The sequence below is a fragment of the Staurois parvus genome, unplaced genomic scaffold, assembly GCF_062004578.1.
Source record: "Staurois parvus isolate SC_StPar_1 unplaced genomic scaffold, SC_StPar_1.0 ptg000486l, whole genome shotgun sequence".
Lineage (NCBI taxonomy): Eukaryota > Metazoa > Chordata > Amphibia > Anura > Ranidae > Staurois > Staurois parvus.
The window spans coordinates 1,570,633-1,592,283 of record NW_028318282.1 but is presented as its reverse complement, the minus strand read 5'-3'; the positions used below and the strand labels follow the sequence as shown (position 1 = coordinate 1,592,283).

At 41.6% G+C, this 21,651-nt stretch overlaps 1 protein-coding gene across 3 annotated transcripts in view; it reads right to left on the bottom strand.

Moving 5' to 3' along the window:
- The window catches only part of LOC149452257 (NACHT, LRR and PYD domains-containing protein 3-like), a 123,797-nt gene extending 102,519 nt beyond the window's left edge, over positions 1-21,278 (bottom strand). For all 3 annotated transcript variants that reach the window (XM_089689579.1, XM_089689581.1, XM_089689580.1), the window contains exons 1-4: positions 21,191-21,278; positions 7,469-7,631; positions 2,254-2,414; positions 209-380 (exon numbers count right to left, since the gene is read on the bottom strand). In XM_089689579.1, the coding sequence (XP_089545705.1) occupies positions 209-380; positions 2,254-2,414; positions 7,469-7,502 (367 nt within the window). In that variant the 5' untranslated portion in view covers positions 7,503-7,631; positions 21,191-21,278. The remainder of the gene's footprint in view (positions 1-208; positions 381-2,253; positions 2,415-7,468; positions 7,632-21,190) is intronic.
- Positions 21,279-21,651: the final 373 nt, after the last annotated feature.

The following is a 21,651-nucleotide window of genomic DNA, read 5'->3' as shown; positions in this document are numbered from 1 at the left end:
AACTGTGGCCCTCCAGCTGTTGTAGAACTACAAGTCCCATGAGGCATTGCAAAACTGACAGTTAAAAGCATGACTCCCAAAGGCAGAGGCATGATGGGACTTGTAGTTCACCAGCAGCTGGAGGGCCACAGTTGCCCACCCCTGCTTTAGATGATTGGTGTCAATCATTAATTTATCACAAAGTTAACTGAAAACACAGTATTGTTACCATTCTTCCCGATTTCATCCAGAACAGCCAATAAATTAGGATGAGGATGACTCTTCTGTAGGACATAGAGACATTCCCAGAGTCCAATCACAGCTTTCCTTCCCAGATCCTGAATGTCTTGTAACAATGTACTGGAGATAGAAGATGGGTCTTTTTCCATTGACAGGTATTTCTGGAAAAGATTATTATTGTTCCATTTCTGCAGTTAAAAAAATTGAACTTCATCTTTTTTTAGGTTAAAACATAAACAAGTTGGTTTCTCTGAACAATCCATTCAAAAATAAAATCCTGTAATGAAAAAATGTATATTGGATATGGCCGATACATGCCTCACTATGCCTGACCTTTGTGTGCTTTTGCAGTGACCCTTCTCAACACCAGCTGATGTAGCTGTGGACAACAGGTCTGATTTATACCATTCATCATGGCTTGATTCTTTTTAGCATCCAGAGAAAACACTCCTACAGTCAGCCTGATTAGAAATATCAGTGAGTGTGTCAGGAAAGGAATTTATAATGGAGATTTATGCAGGATTGTACTGTGTCCAAATATATGGACCTAACCGTACATAACACATTTTAATGGATAAATTCACCTTCTGAACATGCATTCACTATATCTGGTCTCCCACAGTACACAGAACATGGAAATGCAATTATTTTAGTAAATATAAACTGCAAAAATACTTTTTCTCATCAGCAGTTAGAGCAGTCTTGAGACTTCTATCAGTGTTCAGCATAGCACATGTTAAAGATTGTAGGAGACGTTTTCTTCTGATCTAGGAGGATGCAAAACCCCTGACCTCGATCTGGACAGTTTTGATTGGCCCTGTGCTGATCGCATGCATTCTGCCAGAAAAAAAAAAATACTCTCTAGCAATACACACCAAACTGAGCATGTGATCAGTGACTCCACACAGTATGTCTTATCAGGAGATAAGAGGGGAACAATGGAAGAAGGGGAGGATCAGAGAAATCAGGCTCAAACAGCATTTTTACACAATGTAGAGGATTAACCCCATAGGTTGCACAGTGAGTATAACAAGCATGCTTTACTGCATATACAGACTGATTTTACTGTTGTGGGTTTAGTAACACTTTAGCCACTTCCTGTCTGGACACTTTTACCCCCTTCCTGTTCAGGCCAATTTACAGCTTTCAGTGCTATCACACTTTGAATGACAATTGCGCGGTCATGCAACACTGTACTCATATGAATTTTTTAGCATTTTTTTTAGACAGATAAAACTTTATTTTGGTGATATTTATTTATCACTCTGATTTTTTTTTTTTTGCTATGTAAATGAAAATGTTCAAACATTTTGGAAAAAAAGTGTTTCTTAACAAATTTTGTAAATAAATAATCTTTCCTCATACATTATAGCCAAAATGTATTCATCTATTTTTAAGTAAAAAAAATAACCCAAATTAGTTTAAAACCAAAAATTATAATTTAAAAAAATTTACATTATTATTTTATTTTTTTTATGTTATTATTTATGTTTTTTGTTTTAACATACTGTCACCCTGGCAGTTCAGTGTTACCATAGTGTCACTACTACTTATGGGGGGTGATAAAGATGTTTTTTTTTTTTCACTGATTGCTTTTATACCCATAAAGGCTCCAAAAGCAATAATTTCTCCTTCCCTCTGGCTGCATTCTTACAGCCATTGAGAAATACTGTGAGAGCTGTGATTGGTCACAGCTTGTCCAATGGTACAAGGCTGTTGTGAATAGCCTTGTACCATGTGACCTCTCATGTGTTGATTCACAGATTTCACTAGTAGTAAGCAATGATGTCAGAAGTGACATCTTGCTTACTACTATTCATGTGATCACTGATTGGCCAATCAGTGATCACATGATTGGGACCTCACACAGAGGTCCTGTACAGCGATTGGTGCAGCACACAGGCAGGGAAGCGGGGAAGATGTTTATAAACAGCCACCCGCTCCTGCAATGCCCCCGTCCGGCCATTTATATACATGAGCCAGACAGGAAGTGGTTAATTGGCTGTATGTAATTTAGAAAAATATTTTTCTTACATCTGTGTTTAAGACATTTTGAGATTTTAATTCTCCCAGGATGGCACGAGGGTTCCAGTTCTCCAGGATATAGGTCAGATCATCTTTTGAATACTCATATATCATCCTCAGTGATGGATCGTCATATCCAGACAGATGATTGTGGAACCTCTCAATGTCCTCTAGAAAAAATACACAGAAAAATGTTTTTTAGATTTTCTAAAACCCAAATGCTTTGAATTCACTTTCAGCAAAGACATTTTTCTCAGTGGATCAATACTTTGAAATTGGGGTTATGTAACAACTGACATTTCTATAAGGAGAACTATACAAATCATTATCTATATAAGGAGCATTATACGAGGGTTCTTCAAAAAGTTTATGCACTTTTATTTTATTTATATATATAAAATAGAGTTTAAAAAAAGTGCAGAAACCTTTTGAAGAACCCTCATATGTAATGCCCTATGATTGGGGATTTTTATTTGTGCATCCAAACTATTTATTGATGAATCCTTAGTGAGAACTATTGACCATCAAGTTTGCCTGAGACTGGGGGCTTTTTTTAACCATTTACACCCAGTATATACAACAATACATACAGGTAAAATTTAGAAAGTTCCTGCTACTATAATCAACATATCTCTAGTGATAGCCCCCTTTTATTTTATTTTTTTCTACTTAGATGGTGCTGCTTTCCCAGGTTGTTTAGATCTACTTTAAGTGTCACTAAACCCAGGACCCTGCATTCACTATATCTGGTCTCCCCGGACCCTGCATTCACTATATCTGGTCTCCCCGGACCCTGCATTCACTATATCTGGCCTCCCCGGACCCTGCATTCACTATATCTGGTCTCCCCGGACCCTGCATTCACTGTATCTGGTCACCCCGGACCCTGCATTCACTGTATCTGGTCACCCCGGTCCCTGCATTCACTATATCTGGTCTCCCCGGACCCTGCATTCACTATATCTGGTCTCCCCGGACCCTGCATTCACTATATTTGGTCTCCCCGGACTCTGCATTCACTATATCTGGTCTCCCCGGACCCTGCATTCACTATATCTGGTCTCCCGGGACCCTGCATTCACTATATCTGGTCTCCCCGTACCCTGCATTCACTATATCTGGTCTCCCCGTACCCTGCATTCACTATATTTGGTCTCCCCGGACTCTGCATTCACTATATCTGGTCTCCCCGGACCCTGCATTCACTATATCTGGTCTCCCCGGACCCTGCATTCACTATATCTGGTCTCCCCGGACCCTGCATTCACTATATCTGGTCTCCCCGGACCCTGCATTCACTATATCTGGTCTCCCCGGACCCTGCATTCACTATATCTGGTCTCCCCGGACCCTGCATTCACTATATCTGGTTTTCCCGGGCCCTGCAATCACTATATCTGGTCTCCCTGGACCCTGCATTCACTATATCTGGTCTCCCCGGACCCTGCATTCACTATATCTGGTCTCCCACAGTACACACAACATGGAAATGCAATTATCTTAGTAAATATAAACTGAGAAATACCTTTTCATCAGCAGTATAGAACAGTCTTGTGACTTCTATTAGTGTCCGGCCGAGCACTGGTTAAGCTGGTAAGAGGAGTTTTCATTCTGCTCTGACTGTCCTGTGAGATTGCATGACCCATGACCCTCTGTCTGGACAGTGTTGATCACATGCACCCCCCCTTCCGAACCACCCCCCAAAAATTCTATCAATACATAGCAAACTGAGCATTCACAGAGTGACTCTTAGAGTTCTGTACTTTCAGCAGATGGATTGGGGACAGTAGAAGAAGGGGGGATCAGAGAAGACAGGATCAAGCAGCCTTTTTACACAATGCAGAGGATTAACACTTTAAGTTCCACAATGAGTATAACCAGCATGTTTTACTGCATAGAAAGACTGATTTTACTTGGTAACATTTTAAAGCACTGCATATCTTAAACCATTCACATTTCTTTAATAAAATCCTGTTTCCTGTTTGCTGCTGATCTCCTGCAGCCTCCTTCATCCACTTCCTGTCTACATGTACTGACTTCAGCTACAAATCATTATATGGCGTATATATATATATATATATATATATATATACAGTGGGGATCGAAAGTTTGGGCACCCCAGCTAAAAATTTGTATTAATGTGCATAAAGAAGCCAAGGAAAGATGGAAAAATCTCCAAAAGGCATCAAATTACAGATTAGACATTCTTATGTCAACAAAAGTTAGATTTTATTTCCATCATTTACACTTTCAAAATAACAGAAAACAAAAAAATGGCGTCTGCAAAAGTTTGGGCACCCTGCAGAGTTACTATCTTGTACTGCCCCCTTTGGCAAGTATCACAGCTTGTAAACGCTTTTTGTAGCCAGCCAAGAGTCTTTCAATTCTTGTTTGAGGTATCTTTGCCCATTCTTCCTTACAAAAGTCTTCCAGTTCTTTGAGATTTCTGGGCTGTCTGTCACGCACTGCTCTTTTAAGGTCTATCCATAGATTTTCAATTATGTTGAGGTCAGGAGATTGTGAAGGCCATGGCAAAACCTTCAGTTTACGCCTCTTGATGTAATAACCCGTGGATTTCGAGGTGTGTTTAGGATCATTATCCATTTGTAGAAGCCATCCTCTCTTTAACTTCAGCTTTTTCACAGATGGCATCAAGTTACCATCCAAAATTTGCTGAAATTTTATTGAATCCATTTTTCCTTGTACTCGTGAGATGTTCCCTGTGCCACTGGCTGCAACACAACCCCAAAACATGATTGATCCAACCCCATGCTTAACAGTTGGACAGAGGTTCTTTTCATTAAATTCTGTGCCCCTTCTTCTCCAAACGTACCTTTGCTCATTCCGGCCAAAAAGTTCAATTTTAACCTCATCGGTCCACAGAACTTGTTTCCAAAATGCATCAGGCTTGTCTATATGTTCATTTGCAAAGTTCAAACGATGATTTATGTGGTGAGGACGTAGAAGAGGTTTTCTTCTGATGACTCTTCCATGAAGACCATATTTGTACAAGTATCTCTTTATAGTGGAATAGTGTACCACAACTCCAGTGTCTGCCAGATCTTTCTGGAGGGATCGTGCAGTCAAACGTGGGTTTTGAATTGTTTTTCTCACAATCCTGCGAGCTGTTCTGTCTGATATTTTTCTTGGTCTTCCAGATCTTGCTTTAACTTCCACTGTTCTTGATAACTGCCATTTCTTAATTACATTCCGAACAGAGGATATTGACATCTGAAAACGCTTTGCTATCTTCTTATAGCCTTCTCCAGCTTTGTGAGAGTCAACTATTTTCAGTTTCAGTTTTCTAGACAACTGCTTAGAAGAACCCTCGGTGCTGATTGTTGGGGCAAGGTCAGATGAGTCTGGGCATTTAAAACCTTTGAGATTGACATCACCTGGTCTTCCCAGACGATGATTGAGAACAATCCATGACACTGGCAGGTCTCAGCTTGGCAAAGGGGGCAGTGCATGCTATAAATTCTGCAGGGTGCCCAAACTTTTGCAGACAACATTTTTTAGTTTTCTGCTATTTTGAAAGTGTAAATGATGGAAATAAAATCTAACTTTTGTTGACATATAAGAATGTCTAATCTGTAATTTGATGCCTTTTGGAGATGTTTCCATCTTTCCTTGGCTTTTTTATGCACATTAATACAAATTTTTAGCTGGGGTGCCCAAACTTTCGATCCCCACTGTATGTGTATATATATATACACACACACACACACACACACACCGGTGTACCTCGGCTTACGAACGCCTCAGTTAACGTAATTTTTGGTTTACGAATGAAAATCCATGGAAAATAATGCCTCGGTTTACAAATATTTTACACAATACGAAGTGTATGTTGGTGTCGATTTTTTTAATGCAATTGCCAGCTTTTTTTTTTTTTTTTTACTATAGCTCACAGAATTAGCTGTCACTTTCCCCGGAGCTAAAGGATACTTTGTTTCCTTTATCTCAGGAAACAAACTAAAAGGAAACATTGTTTCTTTTAACTCGGGGAAATAAAGTAAAAGGAAACTTTTTGTTTCTTTTAGCTGGGGGGAAAGTGACAGCTGATTCTCTGAGCTATAGTGAAGAAAAAAAAGCCTGTAATTACATTTACAAACCGGCACTGACCTATAGTGACAGCGACTTTTTTAATACTTTTTTCTGACCTCCAGAACAGATTAATTGGTTTTCAATCCATTCATATGGGAAACTGCGTTTCGGTTTATGAATTTTTCGCAATAAAAAACGCATTAAATTCATAAACCGAGGTACCCCTGTATATACACTCACTGACCATTTTATTAGGTACCCCTGTTCAATTGCTCAACAACACAAATTGCTAATCAGCCAATCACATAGCAGCAACTCAATGCATTTAGGTATCTAGATGTGGTGAAGACGGCTTGCTGACTTTGAAACCGAGCATCAGAATGGGGAAGAAAGGGGATTTAAGTGACTTTGAACGTGGCATGGTTGTTGGTGTATTTCAAAAACTGCTGATCTACTGGGATTTTCATGCACAACCATCTCTAGGGTTTACAGAGAATGGTCTGAAAAAGGGAAAGCGGCAATTGTGTGCACAAAAAGGTCTTGTTGAGGTCAGAAGAGAATGGGCAGACTGGTTCAAGATGACAGAAAGGCAACAGTAACTCAAACAACCACCCGTTACAACCAAGGTATGCAGAATACCATCTCTGAATGCACAAGTCCAACCTTGAAGCAGATGGGCTACAACAGCAGAAGACCACACCGGGTGCCACTCTTGTCAGCTAAGAAAAGGAAATGGAGGCTACAAACTCATACAGGTTCACCAAAACTGGACAATAGAAGATTGGAAAAATGTTGCCTGGTCTGAGGAGTCTCGATTTGAGCTGCAACATTCAGATGGTAGGGTCAGAATTTGGTGTAAACAACATGAAAGCATGGATCCATCCTGCCTTGTACCAATGGTTCATGGATGTGAAGCCGACAAATCTACAGCAACTGCGTGATGCTATCATGTCAGTATGGACCAAAATCTCTGAGGAATGCTTCCAACACCTTGCTGAATCTATGCCATGAATAATTAAGGCAGTCCTGAAGGCAAAAGGGGGTCCAACCCAGTACTAGCAAGGTGGACCTAATACAGTGGCTGGTGAGTGTGTGTGTGTGTATATATTTATATATATATATATATATATATATATATATATATATATGAGACAAACAGTGATTGATCTCTGATTACCGGAACTAATGGCTCCTCTCATGTTCTTCGCCATCTTGCTTGATCTTAGTTCTTCTACAGTACAATCCCAGTCCTGACATGGAACACCTAGTAAGATATCTGAGGTTTCATTTCCTTCTGTAGACAAAAATCTTTATGGAACTTTGTTTTCGTAACAGTATTTCTAAAAGTACAAAACAAAAACAGATAAACAGATTTTACTGAACTCCATGCAGACATAAGAGACAAATGAATGCAGCTCAATATTCATTACTACAGCATTCAGGCAGTGTAAGTTGGTATCTTGTATCTTGCAGTCACGTATAGAGCAGAGCTCAGACTGGGGGAGAAAGAAGCAGCACAAGGAGCCAATCAGTTCATGCCCTGATAGGAGGAGAGAGCAGAGTGACAGAGAGATGAGCTCAGTACTGTGCTGCTTCTTCTTTCACTGTCCAGTCACAGGTCCAGGGCTCAGAACGATGCTGGCCATCACACTGAAAACATCTAGAGGCAGACAAAATCAATCCATGGGAAATCTCTGGATTGAAGGTGAATATTGCAGGAAAATCTGGTTTTATTATTTTATTTTTTAGGCCATGTTCACATCTAGCCATGCATGTTTTTTTGTGCATTTTTTTTAAAAATGTGCATTGTAGCACATTTTCATGCATTTTTGTTATTGTGTTGAGCATCCCAGTGCATGAAAATATACAGACAAACAGACATCCCTCATTTTTTACACCTCAGAGATCTGAATGACCTCATTGAATAGCATTGCTTTTAAAGCGTTTTTTTGTGTTTATGAAAAGTCAGCAGCTACAAAAACTGTAGCTGCTGACTTTTAACCACTTGAGCTCCATGAGATTTTACCCCCTTCATGACCAGACTATTTTTTGCTATACCACACTGCGCTACTTTAACGGGCAATTGCTCAGTCATGCAACACTGCACCCAAACATAATTTATTTTTTATTCCATAAACGTTTATTGGTGAATTACAGAATTACAAAGGAACTTGTAAAATACAAGAGGATAAGGCAGTCGTCAATAGGTACAACATGAGAACCAAACAGAATTTATATAATTTTTTCACACAAGCAAAGCTTTTTTTCGGTGGTATTTGATCACCACTGGGTTTTGTATTCTTTAAATTAAAAAAGACTGAAACAGAAACAAACACTATTTTTTACTTTCTACTATAAATCATATCTAATTAAAAAAATAAAATTTCTTCATAAGTTTAGGCCATAATGCATTCTGCTACAAAAAAAAACCCCACAAAGTGCATTTTGATTTTTTTACATGAAACTTTGGTATATACTATATACTGGAATTTCTTTTTTCTGTTTTACTCTAGTAATGGCAGTGATCAGCGACTTTTAATGGAACTGTGATAGTTCCCACAAAGTGTCAGTTACTGTCAGATTGCCCACAGCACTGACTCTGACATCTCCAGTGAAATTAATACAGTGATCAGTGCTAATAATATACACTGTCACTATACTAATTACACTGGGAAGGGGTTAACATTTAGTCCTCATGCACACTGGACATTTTTACAGCTGCTTTTTTTGGCTTTTGACCTTTTTTGAATACAGCTGGTAAACCCCCCAGCATGTTATCCTATGTGTGCATACACACATAGACTGTAATCCAATGTTTTTTGGCTGGAAAAAAAAACAGGACTAGTGGACTTCTATAGGAGTTTTTTAGATGTAAAAATGCTCTAACACTGCAAAACGCGGTAAAACACCGCAAACTGACGTCTTTGGATTATTTTACCAAAATAAATATTTTTTTATGGTAAAAAAGGCTAAAAAATGCAAATGTGGAAAAACATGGGAAAATGCCGCTAAACACGGCAAACCGGCGCTCAACGCCAATGCAAAAATGCTAAAAAAAAGCTAAAAAACTCACGTTTTTAACATGACTTTACACAGCTAACGTGTTACCAGTGTTATCAAAGCAACCAGTGTGCATGAGGATGTAGGGGCAATCAAAGGGTTAACTGTGTGCCTAACAATAAATAGCAGTAGTGTAGTGCATAACAACAGACATAAATGATAGATGTAAACAATCCGTATTAAACCAATGGAAATCTGGATATACAAGTATAATAATCACTTCGAATTAGATGAGGTTCCAGGGGGGGGGGTTAATCTGGGAGCTGGTGATTACCCAGGAAAGTACGTAAATCCAATGGCGTGTGGTGACATAGTAAAAATGCAAACTCACCAGAAACGCTATTTAAAAGCGCGTTTGAAAATATTATCCAGCTTAAAGAACTCCCATCACATGGAACCTGGTCTGGTCTGGATGATGTCCACCTCTAATGGTATAGGGGGTGATGTCAATTAGAAGGTAGGTCTGGTCATACAGCATAACTCATCCTCTAAAGGTCTGGTCATACAGCATGATTCATACTCTGATTAAGGTGGCACCTGGATCCTGGGGGTTAAGTGCTCACAGTGGAGCCAAAGAAGGGGGGGGGAATCTCATAGTGTAGTATCAAAAAAGATTTCTTGAAAGTAAATAGGTAAAATAGGTACACACATGAGTATTAAAAGGTCATCTCACGGAAATAAGGTATAGGAACAATGAAAACCTGTGCTGGTAAAGTTACTAACCAGTCCCAATGTCGTAGTGGCCGCCGGACCTCTGTGATCCGGCGGCTTGGAGTCTCTGGGTAGTGGGGCTCCTCCTTAATGCGTTTCATATAATATGACATCAGAAGGGGTGATTCCTAGTCACCCTGGACGCCTGATCTCTTTATATATCCTCCTGGTAATACCAGGGTTATATACCAGCACAGGGCTCTCTTCTGTCATTCGCTCAGCCAATCAGCGGGTTCCAGCCATAAATCATAGGCCGGGACCCACTGATCAGCAAATGACAGCACAGCCAGAGCAGTGGGGGTACGCATGCGCCCCCTACCCAGAAATACCAAATCATATACATGTACGTGATTTGGCACAGCTGGGCCACCCTGCTGCAGTATAAGTGAGGTGGGTGGTCCTGAAGCGGTTAATAAATTGACTCTGTTGAGCACATTTTTGGATCCTGGGAAAGGTGAGTGTCTGTCTTTCTACTGGTCTTCTGTCCCGGCATCTCAACTGCGGGCTGTGATAGTATGCAATTTTGTAGCCTGGGTGCCCACTACGCATGTTTGAGCCATGCTGCTCATTGTAAATGGTCCCGCAGTCTTCTGGGACCTGTCAACTGTCCCAGAAGACTGCAGGGAGGGAGGGGAGAGGAGAATTTCTGCTCAGATATCGGAGCGGAACTGGGAGTAGGTACTTGCTTTACCCCCCCCCCCAAAAAAGACATACTATTTCCTAAAAGGGGGGGTTAATTAACAGCTCTCACATTTAAAAGTGTATGCCAGGCCAATTATTTCTTATTTTTGGATAAAATGTGGAAGGTTTGCAACTCTTATTGGGCTTTTTACTGTTATCTGGGGCTCCACACTATGGACCGCATGTGAATCACACAGAAACCGCACAGCACTCCTGTTCAGTTCACATGCATTTCAGTGCAGGGGCGGACTGACAACTCATGGGACCCCGGGCAATAGGGGATCATGGGGCCCCCGTGTCCTTGCCCAAATTCAAAAAAGCCTATGAAAATAGTACCAGGGGCATCTCATGGGGCCCCCTACTGACCCCGGGCCCTCGGGCAGTGCCCGAGTTTCCAAATGGTCAGTCCGCCCCTGTTTCAGTGCGATTTCCTTTTGAATGGGCTGAAATTGCACCGCATCGCCCCAAAGATGTAGCAGTTTTGCAACCAGTTGTTTTTTCCCAGTCCGTTTGCGACATGCGACACAGATCACCCAGCATTGCATTAATGTGAACCTAGCCTCAGTTATTGCAACTCACTTTCTGTTCTGCTTATTTAAATTTTACGTACGGGAAGTGGGGGGGGGGGGGGGGACTCCACAACAGCAACACAGCCATAAATAAAAATGCTTCTGTCTTTAGGGGAGCGGGGTAAGGAGTTCATTCATCTCAGCAGCTGATTTAGCCCTTTCGCTGCCAGAGCTATTTTTCCCTTTTTTGCACGCAAAAAATTTAAAAGGTCATTTTTGGCCTGAAGATAACACAGAATCCCCAAATGTTAAGTATTTTAAGAAAGCAGACAACAGAGAAAAATGTAGAGACAATGGAGAATAAATCAATAGAGACAATTCTAAATAGATAAATAAATAGAGACAATAGAGAAATAGAAAAATTGGAATTCCCATTATTTTAGTCACATGATATTACCACAAAAGTCTGGGAAACAAATAATTTAGTTAAAAACAAACTAAAGTGAACTTTAGGGCAAACAATAAATTACCCAAATTTGGTAATTGTACTGAGGTTGTACTGAGTAAACAGATACTCATGTGAAACCTGAAATGGCGACAAACTTCAGTACCCTATATTTTATATATATATAGGCGACACTTTAAAAGCCCCTTATAGGTCATCAGTTTAGCGATACGGAGGTCTTGTGCTAGAATTATTGTTCTTACTCCGACGTGCACGGCGATATGTGACATGGGCATTGCAAAAAATGTTTAAATGTTTTAAAAGTAGGCGCACCAGATGCATGAGGTTACTGTCGTACGTGCATATATGTGCCGGTGGGGGGGGGAGGCTCAGCATTTTTTGGCGGAGGATTTTATGTGCTTGGGTGTAACTTTAGTTTTTTGCAATTTAAAAGAAAAAAATGTTTTACCTAACTTTTTTTTTCTTCACATAGGGGACACAAAGTCCCATTTGTGATGAATTTTTGGTGACAGGTTCTCTAAAAGACCTTGAGAAAAAGGAGAGAAGCGCCTCTAAGTGCAATAAGTCTTTTAATTCAAGTCTAAATGTAGAAACACTCACATGTGTGAAGTAATCATAAGCATAAAAACCGTGGTTAACAATAGTTAACGGTGGGGTGGTAATGCTTGAAAAAGGAGTGCACTTTCGCCTTCCACGGCCAGTGCATGCTCCGAAACGCGTCGCAGTGCACCCTGGGATCTGACGTCATCACAGCCACGCCGCCGCTACGTTCCAGCGTGCGTTCCATCCGGCTCTGAGGGAGGACGTGCATGAAGGCCGGCCTCACCGCTGTTCCCCTCCAGCCACCACGCTGTTCCAGCCGAGAGCTGACCTCCCCACATCGCAGAGAGATGACGGCTCTTCACCCGGGTTACCACCCCACCATTAACTATTGTTAACCACGGTTTTATGCTTATGATTACTTCACACATGTGAGTGTTTCTACATTTAGACTTGAATAAAAAGACTTATTGCACTTAGAGGCGCTTCTCTCCTTTTTCTCATCTACAGAAGTTGCTACAGCTTATTTGCAAGCCTTGCCCTCAGCGCCACACGGAATCCTACGCTCTTCATACAGTAGCCACTAATACCACCATCACCCCATACTACCATTTCCCAGGACTTTGCAGTGTTTGCGCTGTTACAACCCTTCCTCATTTTTTCTCTAAAAGACCTTGCATGTCTTCTTTTGGCTTCACTGAATATATTACAATGCAGATCGCATTGCAATACATTCTTTCATGGCTATGCTAACCAGGGAAAGTGACAGTTGTGACCTAGAAGTGGCATCATACACATCACTTTCCGGGTCACCAACAAGAAGGTGAGAAGAGTGGACGTGGGGGTGCTGCTATTGGGGTTTGTGAAAGCCATCGGGTGGCAACATAGCCTCTTAAATACTTCCACCTGACAGGCAGGAGTCCGCTTGTCAGTTTAACACACAATCCTGGTGGTTGCAGCCATCGGATTGTTTGTGAAACCCCCCCGCTGTCAGGTTTGCACAGAAAGGGATAAACAGGTGGAGGTGTGGGTGGATGACTATACAATCGCCGTAGAATTTGACCTGATGATCCTAGTGCTTCCAGGTTTTTTGCCGCGTTTTTACCACATTTGTGGTGTGTTTTTTTTTTTTTTTTTAAAGGACATGTAACTCAAAAATGCAATACAAACCAAAAATGCAGCAAGAGGGACTATGATCTGTTGCAGGTCTGGTGCATATTTCAGTGTGAAGAGTTCCATAGGAATACATGGTCACATGTTATTATTTTACTTTTTTACGCAAAAGTGGAAGAAATCGGATCAGTATGAAAGCAGCCTAATTGTGGGTATAGTAATATAAGAGTTTGCTCACCTTTTTTATCCTAAATATCATTTGTACCTCCTAGTACCGGAAGATTGAGTGCAGAATTGTCCTATTGCACCTAGCGCATGCAAATGTTAGGGTTAAGTAAACAATTTAAAGTCACAAGAAAGGGGCGCATGCGCGGCCGGCTCGGGGATGGACGTGTAGTGGTGTCTGCTCCGTCCACCCGCCAGCGATAACTCGGCACACACCGACTCCGGGGGAAACAAATAGCACACTCTGACAGCCGCAGTGTGCCCGCAGCCCACTAGACATGCCCCGCAGGAAAAAGAGCCCGGGGCGACCAGGGAAGCTGACTAATTTCTTCCCGGCCGTCATGCCGGGAAACCAAGATGGCGCCCGCAATGCAGGAACTCAGGAAGGCAGCACTGCATCCGAGGAGGACTACAGAGCCCAGAGTGCAGATCCTAGGCTCCAGCGACAGCTGTATCCAGGGGACTCTGGTGAGTTGTCACCTCCTTTATCTCCCACGACCAGCAGCCCGGCCAAATCCAGGCCAAGACTGGACTGTGACACTGACGTTATAATACAGGCCCCAAACCTCCCACAGCAGTCACATCATATGGCTCTACCTACCATAGACGCATTCCCTGCGTCAGATCAACCACTCACTGAGATAAGCATGAAAAACATGCTAACGTATTTGCGACAAACCCTGCATAATGACATATCTGCACCACTGAATCAGCTTACCACCCTAGTGCAACAACAGGAACGTAGAACCCGCCATATTGAAGCCAATATGGGAGACATAGTGGCAGCACATAACGATTTGATTGATGCCCACGCGGATCATATGTCCGACATCGAACAAATTCAACTAAAACTAGCCGACTTGGAAGATAGATCACGCCGTAATAATATAAAAATCAGAGGGATCCCCGAAACAATTACCAATGAGTCACTGCTGCCGTATCTACAGCACTTCCTCAAACTGCTGATACCAGCACTTTCCGAAGTAGAGGTCACGATCGACCGAGCGCATCGACTTCCTAAACCCTTTTTCTATCAGCTTCTGTACCTAGAGACGTGCTTATCCGCGTACACTTCTATCATATCAAGGAGAGAATTATGTTAGCGGCTAGAAACCCACCACCGCTCCCACAGTCCCATGCGAATCTACGCTTATACTCGGACCTATCCAAAGCCACACTCTCAAACAGGAAAAAAAATGATATCAATCACAAAAGCCTTAAGAAATCATGGCATTGCCTACCAATGGGGCTTCCCCACTAAATTACTAGTACGGAACCAAGGTAGGACCTATACTGTCAGGAACCTAGAGGCCGGCCTGGACCTACTTAAAGCCTGGAGTATTTTGCCCTCTGAATCGCGGGAAAACACGCCCAGCTCCATTCAAAATATGGAGGCGACTTGAAGGATGCAAAGGCACACGCTGCACCTATATTCTACTACCCCTCCCCCCGGAGGCCATCTACAGAGTTTACAACTGCTGGCAATCGGCCTACATTCCATGTTTTTTGTTTTTCAAGTTTGCAGCAGATTTGACCCCCCTGGAGGTCAGGACTTGTTCATGTCCCTCCTTTTTGACGTAGCGTTCATTGCTACACTGGTTACTTGTGTTATATGCAAGTGTTTTTTTACTGTTGTTTCTCCCTCTCCCATCTTCCCTCTTTCATGGCACCACCGAATATACATTAATAACATACGATTTGAAATAATCTACCAAACAACAACCCAACTAGTTCTATACTTGGGAAAAAGGTCCAATGATCACTATTACTTCACTTAACACTCGGGGCCTCAACTCCCCCTTCAAGAGATCGATGTTATCTAGAGAAATCCGGAAATCTTGAACTGACTTACTCTTTATACAGGAATCCCACTTCGCTACGGAAAAGACCCCTAAACTATATCTCCACAGCTTTTCTCAAAAATATATGGCAAATAATACTAAAAAGAAAAACGGAGTAATTATTGCCGTTAATGACTCTCTATTATTTACTTACACCTCTTCCATAGTCGACCCACAAGGGAGATATATTATATTGATATGCCAAATCAACGACATTACCTATACCCTGGTGAATGTATATGGTCCAAACAGCAAGCAACTAAGATTCTTTCGCAAACTCTTCAACCTCATCTCTAAGCACAAACAAGGTAGACTCATTATTGGCTGGGACCTTAATGTTCTCAATAACTCTCAGATGGACTCATCCTCCAACAAAAAATCTACCAACCTCGACCTCAACCACGTTTTACATGACCACGACCTATATGACATCTGGAGATGCCAACATGGCTCTGAAAGAGACTACACATATTTTTCACCGCCACATCTTTCGTACTCAAGAATTGACCTGTTCCTCACTGATAAATAGACACTACAACATGTGTCATCTTCTAATATTGGTATTATAACCTGGTCTGATCACGCCCCGATCAACATATCCCTTGATGACAGCCAACGATCAGCAATCCCACCCATATGGAGACTTAATTCCGCACTCTTGAAACTTCCAGAAAATCAGAAGTTTATAATGGATGCCCATAATCTCTTTTTTGAAACTAACTCCACACCAGATATCTCTATCACCACACTCTGGCTCACATACAAAGCCTACATGAGAGGTATCCTTATACAACTAAACTCCCGTATTAAAAAACAGAGATCCCAACAAATAGACCAAATATTGGCCTCTATACATGCAAACGAAGAAATTAATAAATGGAATCCGACTCCTTCTACATCCACGGCCCTAAATAGAGATAGAAATAAATTACGTGCTATTTTACTACACTCCTATGACTCGAACCTTCTAAAAACAAAAACACAATTCTATGCACTTAGCAATAAAACTAACTCCCTTCTCGCCAAAACCATCAAACAAAAAAGACTTAAAAATAAAATCTCCATAGTCCAACATCCAGAATCGCTAACCCCAATGTCGAACCCACAAGACATAGCTAACGCATTTGCATGCTACTACCAAACTTTATATAACATAAAAGATGACCTAGATACGGTACAACCAACGACTCCCTCCATCGAGAATTTTCTAAGTCGCACAACTCTTCCTCAACTCACCTCTTCCCAACTAGACTCCCTCTCGGTACCGATTTCTCCCGCAGAGATTGAGAAAATTATAAACAGTTTACCCATGAACAAGTCACCAGGAAACGACGGTTTCACTAATGAATATTAAAAATCTTTTGCACCCAACCTTAAGTTGCATCTTTCCGCCCTTTATAATCATGTGGCTTCTAATGGAGAATTTCCCCCTGATATGCTACAATCCATAATTACCACTATCCCAAAACCAGGTAAAGACCCCCAGTTGGTCCAGAATTACAGGCCGATCTCTTTACTTAATACAGATCTAAAAATATACGCCAAGATAATAGCTCAACGACTGCTCCCATACCTTCCTACATTAATCCACCCTGACCAAGTGGGATTCATCCCTGGGAGACAAGCTCCCGACGCGACACGACGAATTATATCACTACTACACCACCTTGAATCTCACAAACAACCATCACTCCTACTTTCGCTTGACGCGGAAAAAGCATTTGACCGAATCCATTGGCAATTTATGACACATACTCTACAGAAATACGGAATAACAGACTGGATACTGTCTGCGATTCTCTCCCTATACTCCAAACCTTCGGCTAGAGTACTTACGAACGGCACGCTCTCACAACCCTTTCCAATATCTAATGGCACCAGACAAGGATGCCCTCTTTCGCCCATAATTTTCGCGTTACTTATCCAACCTTAGAAAAGATCCAAATTTCACAGGAGTCAATTTTTTTAAACACGAACATAAAATTAGCCTATTTGCGGATGACATTATTCTAATGATTACAAACCCCAACAAATCGCTTACAACAATTCGAACACATATCCATGCCTACGCAGCAGTCTCATACTATAAACTCAATGAACCCAAGTCTTCTATCTTAAACCTGTATACACCCGCCGCAACCCAGAAACTACTTACTAAACGGTTCCCTTTTAAATGGGAAAAAGATAACATATCTTATTTGGGGATAAAGCTAACTGCTAAAATCGGCCAACTATATACAACCAACTTCAAGCCATTACTTGACACAATCCCACAAGAGCTCAAAAACTTTCGCACAAATACTCTTTCAATACTAGGCAGAATAGCAACTATAAAAATGTGCATACTGCCCAAAATACTCTATATTTTCCGCACTCTGCCTATCCCGGCCCCCTCCACCTTCTTCTCCAAACTCCAAAAAATCCTGAATAATTTCTTATGGAATTCCAAACGCCCTAGATGTACGACAAACCTCTTAATACGCCCGCCTGCCAGAGGTGGAGCAGGTCTCCCGCATATAAAATCGTATTATCAAGCCGTGTTGTTAGACCAGCTCTTCTTCTGGTGGCACCCGTCTCCGGATAAAAGTTGGACTGTCATGGAGGCTTCCATGCACACCCCAAGCTCATTGACAGACGCCTTATTTGTGCCCCGTGCGACGTGGAATAAACATTTACATACACACCCATGCGTGCAAGCTTCTTTGTTAGCTTGGCACAACTTTTTGACCTACACTTGTTCCCACAAAGATAATCTTCAAATCCTTACTCCGCTCTCATCCTTTTATTTCATATCCCCACACTTGAACCTGGCCTCATGGACAAAGCTTGGTATACATTATATACAAGACCTCTTCAGCACCCAAAACCCAGATTCATTTAAAACTCTTCAGAAGAAATTTCATCTCCTTGATAAAGACTAATTCACTTATATGCGCATAATCCATTCTCTCCATAAAACAAACATACCACTCAAAATAGAAATTCCGGCCACTGCACATCAATTCCTGAATCGGAACATCTATCCGAAGAAAGGAATATCTACTTTTTATACACTTCTAACAGTAGCGCAATTTACAACATCTACTTCATCTCTGATGAATTGGGAAAAGACCTTGTCACTCTCGACAAGCCCACACCCCTGGGAAAGGATTTTCAATATTACTTTTAAAGCGTCAAAATGTAGTGCCCATTGGGAATCATATCTGAAAATCCTCCACCAATGGTATCTAACCCCAACTAAATTATCTCTCTATTACCCCCAGCAGTCACAGGCGTGCTGGAGACATTGTGGGGAAACTGGCTCACTCTTCCATCTGCTCTGGTCATGCAAATCTCTTAAATCTTACTGGAATAAAGTTTTCCAATTGATCTCTTCAATCACAGACGCGCCTGTGGCCCCAAATCCTGCCCTAGCCCTCCTTCATATAAATATAGACAAATTCCCCATAAGTTCACGCATTATTGTCGTACACATACTAGCGGCGGCTAAGATCAACATCACCAAATTCTGGCGATCCACGTCCTCTCCCCTGCTATCACGCCTGGTGATTGATCTTAATCTGCAGTATGAGATGGAAAGAAGAACGGCCATTCGAAACTCCACGTACCATAAATTTACATTACACTGGTCTCGAATCTCGATGGCTACACCTTCCCACCGGTTCAAATACCTGATTGCTGACTTTAATCTTAATAGAACGCATACCTCAAAGATAAGGATAATGGTGCCTAACCACCCCTCCTTCCCTCTCTTCCTCTCTCTTTCTACTCCCTACTTAACCTTATATCCACCTTTAAGATCCATATACTCCAACATGGTCCACATGAAAATGAGCATACCTCTCATGTACATTTGAATACGGTATTAAGTTCCCCGGCCGTTTGGTGGGGACTTGCCACACCTTTCTATCCCTTTCATGTTGTCAATATGTATATGTGTACCTGACAATTTTACTGGTTATATTTTTGTATTGAAGTTAAAAACCTTTTCAATAAAATATTTGAAAATAAAGTCACAAGAAAGCTGGAATTCTACTTTAACCGCTTTCCCGCCGCCCTATAGCAGAAATACTGCTACAGGGCAGCAGGGTTGCGCAAAATCATGTTTTCACATTTTCAGGTAGGGGGCGCACTCCCTACCCACGCTGCCATTGGCGGCCTCAGCTGTCAATGACCGAGTCCTGGCCAGTGATTCCTTGCCTGCACCCAGCGATTACCGAGTATCACTGATGGGGGAGAGACCTGTATGTAAATACAGATTTCTCCCCTGTCAGCTCCTGCACATTGCTTTGCATTTTTTTTTTTGTTTTTATTTATTACAGGTACTTATAGCGCCGTCAATTTATGCAGCACTTTACATATATATTGTATATTCACATTAGTCCCTAACCCTCAAGGGGTGTACAATCTAAGGTCCCTACCTCACATTCATACATATCCACCTTAGGACCAATTAACCTACCAGCATGTCTTTGGAGGAAATCGGAGTACCCGGAGGAAACCCACGCTGACACAGGCAAAACATGCAAACTCCAGGCAGGTGGTCTGTGGTTTGGACACAAATCCATGCGCTGACACAGTAAAACAGCACACAACCCCTTCCTACCCAGTGCCATTATTACAGTGTCAGTACTTTTCAATGTATTGGTGTCACTGGAGATGTCAGTGACAGTGAGTCCCCCCCCCCCCAGTGTCAGAATGCCCACCGCAGTCCTGCTATAAGTCACTGATTTCTATCATTACTAGTATAAAAAAAAAATCCCAGTATATATACCATTTGAAAACGCTATAATTTTCATGTAAACCAATTGATTTACACGTATTGGAATTTTTTTTTTAGCAAAGTCATATCGCAGAATACATTTTGGTCTAAATTTATGATGAAATTAGATTTTTTTAAATTTTTTTACTGGACATGTTTAATAGCAAAAAGTCAAAAATATAGTTTTTTTCTCAAAATTGTTTTTTTTGTTTATAGCACAAAAAATAAAAAAACACACAGGCGATCAAATACCACTGAAAGAAAGCTCTATTCGTGGGGAAAAAGGACATACGTTTCATTTGGGTGCAGCATTGCATGACCACGCACTTAAAGTAACGCAGAGTCGTATTGCAAAAAATGGCCTGGTCAGGAAGGGGGGTATATCCTCTGGAGGGCAAGTGGTTAAGGTTCTACAAAATGTTTATGAACTGTAGATGCTTCTAATATGAATCCTCTGCACTGATGCTAGAACCGGCCACAGAACTCTCGGGTTTGATGGAACCTTAGATTGAGAAACTCTGGGGTAAAGTAACAACATTTAAGGATCTGCGCTGGAGGGGGGGTGTCAGAAATCAAAGTTCACAATGTCTCCTTAATGGGGAAGTAGAGCAGAAGTCAGCATTGAATAAGAAACATATCTGACCTTAGGCTCAGCATGGATTGTTAGTTCTTTTTTTTGTTCAGTCTACTTTCTGAGCAAAAAAAAAAAACAGATTCCTCCCTCCACGCAAACAAGTTGGAGGGAGGGATCCCCCACCAGGAGGTTGTATTCTGACAGCATGGGCTCTCCACTGTCAGAATACATTGATCAGCAGCTGCTGAACTTGCCACATTTTGATCCCTCTGGCCAGCTTAAATTTAGCAAAGGCAGAAGACATGAACACAGCATGATAAAGGATCTTCCACCATACAAATCCTTCATTACACATCTGGATGATCCATTCTTTATCATAACACACGGTATATTAGGTCAAGTTCTATTTAGTCTTACCCTTCTGGTCAGACTTGTTTGTGCAGAGATGATCTGGAAGCTCTGAACACGAGCACAACATGGAGAATCTTGGGAGGGGGAGAGATAGGGCTGGTAAAGTGTCAAGTTCCACAGGAAGACAGCTGGACTGTGCTACGTATTGATTCCGTTGGAGGGCTTTTTGATTTCTTTAGTCCCTTTTCACCATAACCTGTATGCTTATACTGTCTTGTTCACAAGTCCTTCTCCATAGAAGCCATGGTGTACACTAGTGATGGGCCAAACACTCTCGTGTTTGGCTGGCGGTCAAACGCTCGACTAGCAAATTCGAGCTCAAGTCTGCAAGTCTATGGGACTTGAACTTGTACATTCAAAAGTGCCCATTTTGAAGGCTTATACAGTATGCAAGGTATTGGCCATACAAGGGGTATGGGGACTCGGGTACTGCCCTGAGGAACATAAATCGGTGAAAGAGAAAACAA